The sequence below is a fragment of the Nematolebias whitei genome, chromosome 15 (genome assembly GCF_014905685.2).
Source record: "Nematolebias whitei isolate Nwh7 chromosome 15, NemWhi1, whole genome shotgun sequence".
NCBI lineage: Eukaryota > Metazoa > Chordata > Actinopteri > Cyprinodontiformes > Rivulidae > Nematolebias > Nematolebias whitei.
The window spans coordinates 33,963,871-33,976,062 of record NC_056512.1 but is presented as its reverse complement, the minus strand read 5'-3'; the positions used below and the strand labels follow the sequence as shown (position 1 = coordinate 33,976,062).

Here is a 12,192-nt window from a genome sequence, read left to right as displayed (position 1 = left end):
AGAATTGAGTCTGTGTTGAACTCATCCGCTTAAAGCCTCTGTGTATTTTACTCATGAAGAGCGGCGATGACAGTTAATATGAAGGACAGAGATGAAGCCGGGTCAGTGCACCCATCAAGTCTTCACAAGGCGCAATTTCATATTTTTATTTTAAGAAAAGGCCCGTTCCAAAGCTGGCTCATCTCCCCGTCAACCCGCAGGAGTGAAAACCAAAAGAAAAAAAAGAGTAATACAGGATTTTCTATTGAACTGCCAAGATGAGACCGGGGGAGCGGCTTGTTACAGAGCAATAAAAACCCTCTAATTGCAACGCTTTTCTCGTGGCCACGTTAGGTTACATGGCGAACATTTTTAACAAACAAGCTGAAAATTGGACAAAACACCACCCACCGATCGGTCTCCTTGCTGAACTGGCCTCTGCCTACATCGTTGACGGCACACAGGCGGAACTGGTAGGAACGTGCCGGGATGAGACCACCAACAATGACCCCGGTGAACTCAGGCTCAATGTTAGCCAGCAGCACCGTCCAAGGCGCATCTAAGACCATAGATAGAGGAACAGATGTTCAGCAGTCTTCCTTTCATAAAAATCTCTCCAGCACAGGCGAACACATTTAAATTCAGCACTATTTCTACCTATAATTGCACAGACTTGTTTCATTTTCCATAATAACATTGCAGCTATACCAGCAGAAACAAGTCATTTATTTTGCATGCACTCCCCCTAAATATCAGATTGCAATTCAATTATCTAAAACCCAGATCCCATCTGCATCCTCAGATTCATTTTCCTTCTAATGAGTTGTCATTTTCTCAGTTAGCTTAGGCTTAAATGAGAAATGGTTGAACAATTTACTCTCTGTGGGTGAAAACATTCCAACTTCTTTGATTTTATCTGCCGAAGAAGAAGATAAGAGCATTGGACGTGAGCTCAATTCGGTTCCCCTGATCATTCATAAGGACGCGCACGAGCGAGGCAATTGAGTTATACTGATTGCAGAAGGCATGAAAGGATGCAACTGCCAATTTAAGGGAAACAATATAAATGTAATATAAGAGGAGCAGCAAATTAGTGCATTGGTGGAGTAAAGACGAAAAGATTGCTTTAAAATTACCATCAAGAAACGGTAAAACACTTTTCTTTGCTGATGACTGTGAAAAACTTACTGTTTTCTGAGACCTCCAGGATGTAACGGATCAGGGGGCTGTTGCCATCGAAGGCCTGGGCCCATGTGAGGTTGATGGCCCTCTTTTCTGTGTTACTCAAAACTGCCACTGGGTTCTCTGGAGCATGGGGCAGCTGCCTGTATGTGCATATGAGTGTTTGCATGAGACCGGGAACAAATAATCCAGACAGGCGAGGCGCCAAACAACAGAATTAAACAGACAAACTGAGAGCCCTGCATTGTAAATATTAAAGGTGTTTGATCGATTAGAGAGGAGGGCAGTCATAAACCCACAACAGTGTAGAAAACATCCATCTGTCATGCGCTCGCAGCTTGAAATGTGAAAGGGAACAAAAAAATATATATACAGATGTCAAGATAAGAGCGTAAATGAAATGTGCAGACCTGACTCGGAGGTGGGCGCTACGGGAGTCATTGCCACCCACGGATGTTACCCTGCAGGTATATGTTCCGATGTCACCCGACCACGTCTGGGAGATGTGCAGAGTCCCGTCAGGGTCCAGACGCAGGCGGGGCGACGTGTTCACGTCAATCACTGAGCCGCTCTTCTCCCACACATGCCTGCAGGTTTGTACAAGATCTTATAGGCACATAGACCAGAACACTCCTCCCACCCACCCCCCACACACATGCATATGCTCACACTTTCACACACAACGCTCTTTACTCCAGAGTGTTGTGACAGTAAATGTGTTTGCCTTGTGTCAGTTCATACAGCAGACACAGAAGCTGTTGACACTGATGAAAAGCCCTCTGATGAGGATAATAATGTGAATCTGAGAAACATCCCTCTCCTTTTGGCACACATACAGCACCGAGCCAATCATCCATGCACTCCAGCCATGCCTTGCACCTCACACATGATCACTCACACACATGTATAAGGGGAAGCACATGCTAGAAAGCAACTGTGATTAATTGCAACTATTTGGGCTCCCCAGCTAATCTCCTCTGTGTTGCATTTAATTAAAGGCGCTGTCTGAGGTTATTACGCTGTTTACATATTCATCTGTTTACCCCGCAATCTGATCAATGTCGCAGGCCCACAGGTGACAGGCACTCTAATCACTGGGCTCCGAAGACGACATTTCACTCCCTCTGAGACAGACTTGTGCATACTCTCTGCTGTGCACAATTCTGTCTCAGAGAAAAGAGAAGCCCAGGAACTAAATCCTCCATCAGAATCTGGGTGTTTCAGATTTTCTTCATAGGAGGCTTTCTAGGGATTAACTGTACAAGATCTCCTGCAGATATTGTAAACTAATTGAAGGCCTAGCATTCCTTGCAGGAATGCATTTTGTCTGCTGCCTTTCATGCTAAAGGTTTAGATCAAGGTCATCTTAAAATTTAAATGACACCGTAGTTTTGTAGTCGTTGCCATCAAACCTCGCACAATCCGCACAATTTCAATTCAGTTCAGTTTATTTATATAGCGCCAAGTCACAACAGAAGTCATCTCAGTGCACCGAACAGAAACATTCATAAAAACAAGTTAACGCTATTTATCTGAGGAGCAGACTGCTTTGAATTTAACTCCATCGCAGAACTCATCTTGAGCAAGCACGAAGGCAGCAGTGAAAAGAAAAACGCCCTCATGAGGAAGAAACATTGAGCAGAACCAGGCTCAGGACAAGCGGACATCTGCTTCAATTGGCTGGGTTTGAGAAGAACAGATACACAATGGCAGGTCGAGAATCACATGTTAAGATTGAAATAGTATCAAATGAAAACTATTCAATTTCAACAATTCATTTAAGGAAATGAGGTCAATTTGTCCTCTAGTAAGCATATAGCAGCATAACAAGCCAACCCTAACTATAGGATTTATCATAAAGAAAAGTCTTAAGCCCAGTCTTAAAACTGGACAATGTGTCAGCCTTACGGACAGAAACTGGAAGTTGGTTCCACAAGAGAGGAGCCTGATAACTGAAAGATCTTCGTCCCATTCTGTTTTTGGAACTCTACTGCAAGTAAGCCTGCAGTTTAAGAGCGAAGTGCTCTGTTAGGAAAATATGGAACAATGAGATCTCAAATATAAGATGGAGTAGGTTGTTGAGAGCTTTGCAGGTTAGAAGTAAGATTTTGAAATTAATTCTGGACTTGACAAGGAGCCAGTGGAGAGAAGCTAAAACTGGAGACATATGATCTCTCTTACTAACTCCAGTTAAGACAGGCAGCAGCATTTTGGATCAACTGAAGACTTTTTAAAGACATATTTGGACACCCATATAATAAACCATCCAGTCTAGACGTGAGATGTTATAAGGCATATGTGTGTTGAATAACTCAGCTTCTACCACATTAAATTTTAACTAACTTTATTTCAAATGAACTAAACTGTAGCCATTTTGTGTTGTGTAATGTTAAATAGCTGTGGCAGTCATCTTAAACTGGGTTAAACTCAAAAGGTATTCAGTTGTAAATGTACATCCACTAATTATTTATTTAAAATGTCACCAGATTTCATCCAGTGGTGAACAATATACGTATAGATAAAAGTCAACTAGAGTTGATCCGAATGGATAATGCTAAATTTTAAACATAGATCTTGAGCACAATGTGTTTTGAACATGTGTTGGATTATCATTTTCTGCCACAACAAATGTTCAGTCAGTATCCCTAAAATCTTTGGAGTTGCAGCTATTCTTTTGTTTGCTCAGGTTAGTTGGCTGGAGCAACCTTTTGAATGGAATTGAATTCTAAAGTTAATCAGTAATTGATGTGTATTCACAAATTATTTTGCACATGTTTCATAAAAATCCAACGGTTCAAGAAATATTTTGCCAACTGACAGACAAAGTTAGTTCCAAATGCTTGTTTAAAACAAATATCTTGCATAATCTATTACAATTTGAGAATATCCATTAGACATCAGCCTCAGGAACCCCCACACAAAATTCTAGCTCAAAATCTCTAAAACTGACTAAATTATATACATTTTTTGTGCTTTAAGGATCCATTGTAGCAACATTCCTGAATCAGCTTGAGTCTAAGGGTTAATCAGTTGTAGATGCATCCAATAATTACTTTCTTCAAGATGCTGGTGAAGATTCTCAGTCATCCAGGACATGGTAAATCCAAAAAAAAGAAAAACAAAACAACTGGATTTATTTGTAACTGAAGCTGTTTCGCTTCTCATCCGAGGAGCTTTCTCAATTCAAAGAAACAAGGAGTGCGGGATTCAAGTTATAAAGCTGTGGTGTCCTGTAAGTTTGCATAATGCAGATTGACACATGCTTTCTGCAAATTTCATTAAAAAAATTCTCAGTGGTTCATGAGGGATTTAACTAACAAACAGACACAGTCACAAACACAGTCGTGCAAAAAAACACATTCATCTGCCTTCGCGTTTCATTGTCAGGCAATAATTAAACCTTTAACTCACAGCCAAGCTTTTAATAGAAGTGAATATTAAGGATTTGTAACTTTTTTTTACCTCACAGTGACACTGGGATCATGGGTCACGCCACAGGTCATAACAGCCTTGGTTCCTTTGATGACACTCTGGTCTTGAGGTGGTTTAGTGATGCGCGTACGTGCTGCGAATACAAAATTCACCAGACACTCTCACTTAAAGACGACATGTTGGGTCTCATTTTTCACTTTGACTTTCTCGCCACCATCACAGCATTTTCAATGGCTTTGGCTTTGTAAGCTCTTCAAGGCCTGATAGTTTGAATTTATTCACGGGTAACACTGTACATGTTTTACCTCACTGACTAGCACAAGAACATGGTGACAGTGACCCTGAGAAACAAGCTGCAGACTGTATGAACTGTCTTTTCCAAGCGATGAGCTGCAAATCGACTTCATTCTCTTCATTTCAATGTTTGAACGGTTATTTTTCAGGTAATGCTCAGAATCTTGAAAGCAGCGAGAGCCCCTTTCTGTTAATCTTACCCCAAACCAGCAGGTCAGCCGAGGCCTCGTCGATCCCCCTCGAGTTACTGGCCATGCAGGTGTAGGTACCAGCATCCGACAGGTGGGAGGGGCTGATGAGCAGGCTGCCCGATTCCAGCAGGGTGAACCTGGGCAGCTGGACCGAGCCGCTGGCCAACACACGCTCACCTGCAGGGAACAGAGGAAGTGATTGATGGCATTTAAAGGAGGACAAAGGAGGGGGAGGGAGGGAATAGAGTGATTAGGGCATTGGAGAAATGTCAAGGAAAACAAACAGGAGGGAAATCGGTACAGCAAAAATAAATAAGTAAAAAGATAAAGCTTGGCTGGAGAACATTTATAATCTGAATCTTTTCTGGAGCCTTCATCTAACTTTGGCACATAAAAAATAGCATAATAACCCCCACTGCCCAAAGCCCCCACTCTTCGACAACTAAAAAAAAAAACCTCATGCTGTTAGCCCACGCACCTTTCTGCCAGGTGATGGCTGGACGTGGAGCTCCTGAGGTCTCACAATGCAGAATGACTGACATGCCATCAATCACTGCACTGTCAGAGGGGCCAGCGGTGATGTTGGGCGCAATACCTGAGTGGGATCAGACACGGACACACATAGAAACACGCATACATTCAAGCAAAATCAGGTGAGACAGAGGTGATAATGAGAGACATAAACAGCTTTCTCTCTAATAAAACAGGCGGCAGTTGAGAGCTTAATAGACTTGACAAAAGGGGCAGCTGTCAGGTCTCATTCTCAGCGACAGCTCTAAGACTAACATGGCGCCTTCGTCTGCGCCTGCCTCTCCTGTTCGATCTAATTCAAAAAAAGAGGCAATAATTGCTCGAGCTTCCAAGGTGACAAATCTGTCGCTGCAAAGAGATTTAGAGATGGATGGGTGTCTGAGGGAAGGCACAGAGCAGGACATGGGAACATACTTGTAACAGCTAGGTAGGTGTTTGTCTGGATCTCTCCTGCAAGATTGCGGGCAAAGCACTGGAACATCCCTGTATCATCTGGCAGGAGGCCGTTGATCTGCAGGCTGCCCCCCACCAACACCTTGTACCGGGGGATCTTCACCGGGCTGATGGGCACTGCATCTTTATACCACACTATGTCTGGCTGTGGTGTCCCTGCAGAGAGAGGGCAGGATTTAGCTTGTCACGTTCATCCGCCGGTTCTTTTATTTTTGCCATTCTTCACGTCTTTTTGTTCTTTCGCTCATGCATTAGCACAGAGAGAGAGACGAAAATAACACACCTCGTGCCTGACAGGGAATATCCACCACCTTCTCCATTTCTGCAGTGATGTGACTTGGTGGCTCTTTTATGAACAGAGGGTATTCTGATTGAGGCAAAAAAAAAAAAAAAAACAGAAAACAAATCAGTGCTCCCGTAAAGCCTTTTCAAATCAACACTTTCCGTCAAAATAGGGTTAGGATCAGGGAGAAAATGACTTGTGGCAGCACACACTCTCTCAAAACTCTTTCAACATGAGGTTGAGCCTGCTGAGGCAATATCCAGCTGCTGTGAGCTGGTTTGAAGTATCAGCTGTGCTCTAATTACCAAGAACATGCAGGTAGGCCCCAGCGGTGACTGAGGGGACACTGCTGCTGCGAAGCGACGCCTCACACTCATAGTAGCCGCTGTCGCTGACCGTAGGCAAACTTTTGACCAGTCGACGGCCGAAATCTCGGATTCCAGTGTTGACCACTACCCCGTCCTTCCTCCAAGTAATACTCATTTTAACGAGGGGTCTGGATGAGGAAAGGCGGATAAAAAAAAAGATGAAAAGACGAAGAAAGAGAGCGCAAGAGACACAGAACGGTGCTTTAATACAAAATCATATGCTGTTTCAAGGTTAAAGAGTGTTGAGGGTGAAATGTGATACATCTGTCATTCTGATTAAGCCTTTGAATTGGAGATAATAGTCAGAATTCAGGGCTAGGATTGTGTGAGATAGGCAGAACAGAGCAAAGCCTTGAATCAAAGGGAAGAATGGAGGAGAGGTACAAAACGGGGGAAGTGCAAAACACATTTCGATCATGTTCAAACAAAAGATTTCCGGACTCATTTAAATCATAAAATATCACATTTTGTGGTGAGAAGAAGGTGAGAAGGCTTTTGAAACGTGCGGATGCCTGTCTGTCGTTTCTCTCGAACCAAACCAAACACTATACGATATACCTTGCATTTGCTACACACTCCATGACAGCGTCGTTTCTCCCCACTGTTACAGTGGTGTTCTTTGGGGCGATGATGATGGAGGGGGCGATGGGGTCCGCAGGTCCTCCTACGTCTATTATACACAGAAACAGAAAAAAAAAAGTTAAAGCAATCTATAACAGCAGACTACTTTCTGATTTAGCTTCTGCATCTGCCTGATACAGCCAGCTGAGCATGACCAGATCCCCACAAAGAGACTGACAGTCTGTCACTATCAGCAGCAGGTAGCCAGCTTTCTGTAACCCAACTATTAACACCCCTGTCTTGACTTTGAATCCTTTCTCTGTTCCACACAACATTTTCCTGTGCAAGGTGTTAGAGCAGGTGTTAGAAGCCATTATGTAACATAATTGAGACAAACACAAAAGGCGATTAAATGCAGCACCATCACTCACTGGTTTCACGGAGCCTCCAGCCATCCATCGATTCACTGCCCTCAATCAGTGATCTCTCTCTGAATCTGATCTCATTTTCCCCCCCACCTCCCCGGAGGACGACTGTGGGCCCGCAAACTGGCGTGTGTTTGAGCGTCCGCACGTTTGCGGTGTGTTGCTGTGTGTGCGATGCGCGGCAGTGTGTTTGTAGGGGCTCAATTTTCAGGGCGAGCTCAGGTTAATAAGGTTCCTAATCAACTTTTTATTATTAGTGATGTTATTTTGAGCCACCTCGTTGTAAGGCTCATCCTTTCATGGCTCCAGTTTGAATCTCAACAGCGTTATGGCCAGGCTTCTTACCAGCACGGACTAAATGTTGAAGCAGACCTTTTGTGCCTCATTACAGCTGTTTGGTTAAGCTCCCCATTGATTTCTGCATTCAGGTCTCTAGCTCATTACAGTATTTCAATATATACCTTTTATGCCTGATAGTGTAAGATATTTTGGTACAACTTTACAATAAGGCTCCCCTTAATAGATGGCTAATAACTAGTTTAAATAGACATTATTAATTCCTTTATAAACACTTTATAACTCATTAACAACTGCTTATTACGCATTAATTAAGGGTGAGAGAGACAAAACTGACCAGTTTCTTGCCAAATATTGAGCCAAATCTGTTCACCTATGTATTTCATGTACAGTTGTTATATTAAACATTTCAGACTAAGTTACTACCTGTAAGCACGAGAAGTATTTCTAATAGGGATGCACAATATTGGATTTTTTTGGCCATTAGCCGATATGCCGATATGTTAAAACTTTTTGGGCCGATAATCAATACCTATATTTTTCCCTAGACCTACTTACAGAGACTACATAGCTTTCTTTGCTGAGAAATTAAAATACTACATTATTCTGCATGGTCTTAGTCAATTTGGCCTGCTACCAAATGCTGACGCCAAAAAGGGGGCGGACAATTATGTAACACTTCAACTTGGATTATGTTTAATGTCCAATTTATTCATGACATTTACTCTCTTTAACACAATGATAAACACTAAAACAGTGCAAATTTGTAAAATTTACAAATCTAAACTCAATGGCACGTGTGATGTCATAACGTTGTGCTGGCGATGCAGGCATCCTTGTCACTAGGTTGTCATACAAAAACAGTGCGTTTTAACCCCCCCCCCATATATATATATATATATATATATATATGTATACAGCACCTTTTGTATCGGTGAGTTATTTTTATGGAATGGCCAATGTCCGATATTTATCTTTATCGCTACTGTCGGCCGATACAGATACCATGCTATTAATATCGTGCATCCCTAATTTACAAACCTAATTTTTTGGGGGATATAATATTGTACTTTATCACTGCATTATAAGTATCTACATCTCATATTATATCCTAAAAAAAATAGATTTGCAAATGCTTGTTGTGCTTACAAGGTAGTAACTTAGTCTGAAATGTTTAATATAACAACTCTAAATGAAATGTAAAGGTAAACAGATTTGCCTCATTATTTGGCAAGAAACTGGTCAGTTTTGTCTCTGTGTCACCTTTAATTAATGCATAATAAGCAGTTATTAGTGATTTATAAAGTGTTTGTAAAGGGATTAATAACATCTATAGAAACTAGTTATTAGCTATCTATTAAGGGGAGCCTTATGGTAACGTGGTACCGTTATTTTTATATTCATATATGCCATGAATCAAATTCAAAAATAGTCAGAGTTTAGATGTTTTACATGGATTAAAGCTTTAACAAGTTAAAGAAAATCGTATGTTAACTCTTCAACTGCTCATTTAAAGGCAAAAAGCTTCAGGTGGTGCGTTCACAGCACAGATCACGACAGGAGAAAAACAAACATAATCAAACATTTACATATTCCTTTAGTTTCCATCTCATTACAGCACATTTAAATAAACCACCATTTGAAGGGAAAATATACTTGACCAGTCTGAATGGCAGGCTAAATACAACTCTGAAACTGTTTGTCAAAATGTTGGATAGTAAAAACACAGCAATTAGGTTCTGAAGTGTGAAATCGAGTCTGAGACACAGACGAGCAATAAAATCTGTGCTGCAGGCGTCATACAACCCGACAATATAAATGTAAATAGATGCGTTCAGCAACACAGCAGCAGTCTGAGAGGTTAGAATTATCCCAGCTTTTCCTCATTACATCATTTCATTATGGCAGCACAACCTCATAAATCCACGCAGAAATTCAACACGTCGCCTCAGTCCAGGAGATTTGTGAAAAAAATTGAAATCATTTGGGTCAGATGTTAGTGGCTGGAATGTAAGATTACAGCCTTTGGTTGATCTAAGTCATTTTAGAGCTTAATTAATACGTTGGATTTTACCAACCATTTGATTGACGGTGGTTTTCGAGGAGAAAAGACGAGAAACGACTAATGGAAAATCTTTCACCTAGAGCTTCAAGCAAACTAATTTTCGTAGATTAAAAGCTCATTATAGCTTAGAAATTGATTTATCTATATTTTATAGTAAATTATTCATTGTACTTTTGATTTAGTCTCTTTAAAGCAGTTTCTTGTGTGGAAAAAAATCAAGCCTGCATACACTGGTTGTTTCATTTTTAACTTTATTTGAAGTTTTTTAAGTCTTATTGATCCATATATGATAAGTGACTGAAAACGTGATGTGGTTGCAAATGATGCAATAAAAAACAAAAGTTTGAATAAGACTTTTTGTTACTTCTTTTTCATAGACACAATTGTTCCAGAAACTAATTAATGTATCGCAGTTCATAAATTCCCGGTGTTGCGACTACCTCGACTGTGTAATCATCTAATTAAATGCAGAATTTAAACAGCACGATGACCTGCATAACAAATCCCCACTACTAATGCCACAGCATTGTTTACATACGCTGCTGTCCAGAAACAAATGTAAACCCGAGTCGTCGGTCTTACATTTCACACTCTAATAAAACAAAACTCAAAGTGTCTTCCTGCTTGAATTAACAAACCTCTGTGCACTTTTTTTTCTCTCGCTACAGTCAGCTCTGTCTCATTTGTATGCTCCCTTAAGAACACAATGCTCCCTCTACTGTCTTTTTTCCATGTCTTCTCCGCACAGAACTGCTAAAATGAACAAATGCAGCTTTGAAAATCTTATTGACTTTCAGATGCAAAAACACAACAGCGTGATCTGCGAGGTCGCATTCGGTGGAATTCACTGATATCTGGTCCCTGCAGATTGCTGTGCCATGCACATTAAACTCTGACTCACAAACGCTGCAATAAAGATGTGAAACGCAGATGCAGAAAGGTGTTTTTTTTTCTACAATGTGCAGCTTCAAATCACTCAATGCATAAAATCCCCTACTGCATAAATAGTGTATATTTTAAAGAGGGTTAAATAATTAAGTCATATAAGTTCTTGGATTATTTGTGTGTCAAGATGAGCAGAGAAGAGTCTGATTTTGTTTAGATTAAAGTAAATGAGAGATGAGAAAAAGGGAGAATTTGTGAGGCTTTGTTTAGATAAATTGTGACAGTCTTGGTGGGAGGATGAGAAATAATCAGCCAGACTCTAATAGGTTGATTTATTCACGCTTCATCCGCCAGTGCTAAATTTGAATTTAAGTAGGGAGCGCATTTGTTTGGAAATTGAGCTCAACTTTTCTATCAGATGTGTTGTGTGGGCTTTGGTTGCTCTAAAAATCCTTCACTCAACGCTCTCTTTTCTCAATTGGTGAAAGCAAAGATCCACTTTATGGGTTTCTATCCAACCATTCAGACAGATGAGCTGTTAGCTGTGCATAAACGACGACCTGCGACCGAAGATGACCACGAGCTGGAGTCCAGAGATCAGAGGAGAAAATGCTCAACAGGGGGTCGACTTTTCAGCTGCAGGTTGTTGTGGTTTGTTGGAAATGAGACCACCAATAGAGGGAGCTATTTCTGTTCCTATTGTCTGCAGCAGAGCCACCTGTTGTAAAGAGGCTTTGTCTGGGTGATGCATTTAAAATGTTTGAACATGACATTTTGCAGCAGCTTGTTGTAGTTTGCTGGTGAGCCGTGTCCTTCACTTGTGTGGGCGAGGACTTCTGTAACTGTAAGTGTGTGTTTTTACGCGCACTACTTACTCTCCACTGTGAGAGTGATGGGCTGGCTGGTTTTGTTCTCCCCATTCTTGTCGTTGACTGCCTGGGCGTAGTAGCGCCCTGCATCCGGGGCCACGGTGGACAGGATGACCAGCGTGTTGTCCAGGGTGATGGCGCTGATGACAAAAAACAAAATGCATCTTTTAAAAAAGCACATTTAAGTCCTTCATGTATTAAAAACGAATAATCTCAACTCTACTCCTACAACACTTACTGAACTGCAGCCTGCTAATAAGACTAACAAATCTTCAGAATGGGCCCCATGTCGAAATTAAGTCCACTCATTTGAGTTAGAATAAAACAGACATACGCAATCAACGGCTATATTCCAGAATTTATATGCAAAACTAACG

The 12,192-nt window shown here is 41.2% G+C and overlaps 1 protein-coding gene across 1 annotated transcript in view; it reads right to left on the bottom strand.

Annotated features, from left to right (window-relative positions):
* The window catches only part of sdk2a (sidekick cell adhesion molecule 2a), a 101,958-nt gene that overhangs the window by 33,927 nt on the left and 55,839 nt on the right, over positions 1–12,192 (bottom strand). The window contains exons 5-15 of the mRNA XM_037689033.1: positions 11,822–11,955; positions 7,272–7,383; positions 6,651–6,841; positions 6,346–6,429; positions 6,024–6,218; positions 5,557–5,673; positions 5,088–5,255; positions 4,624–4,726; positions 1,572–1,748; positions 1,168–1,304; positions 391–538 (exon numbers count right to left, since the gene is read on the bottom strand). Of these exons, the coding sequence (XP_037544961.1) occupies positions 391–538; positions 1,168–1,304; positions 1,572–1,748; positions 4,624–4,726; positions 5,088–5,255; positions 5,557–5,673; positions 6,024–6,218; positions 6,346–6,429; positions 6,651–6,841; positions 7,272–7,383; positions 11,822–11,955 (1,566 nt within the window). The remainder of the gene's footprint in view (positions 1–390; positions 539–1,167; positions 1,305–1,571; positions 1,749–4,623; positions 4,727–5,087; positions 5,256–5,556; positions 5,674–6,023; positions 6,219–6,345; positions 6,430–6,650; positions 6,842–7,271; positions 7,384–11,821; positions 11,956–12,192) is intronic.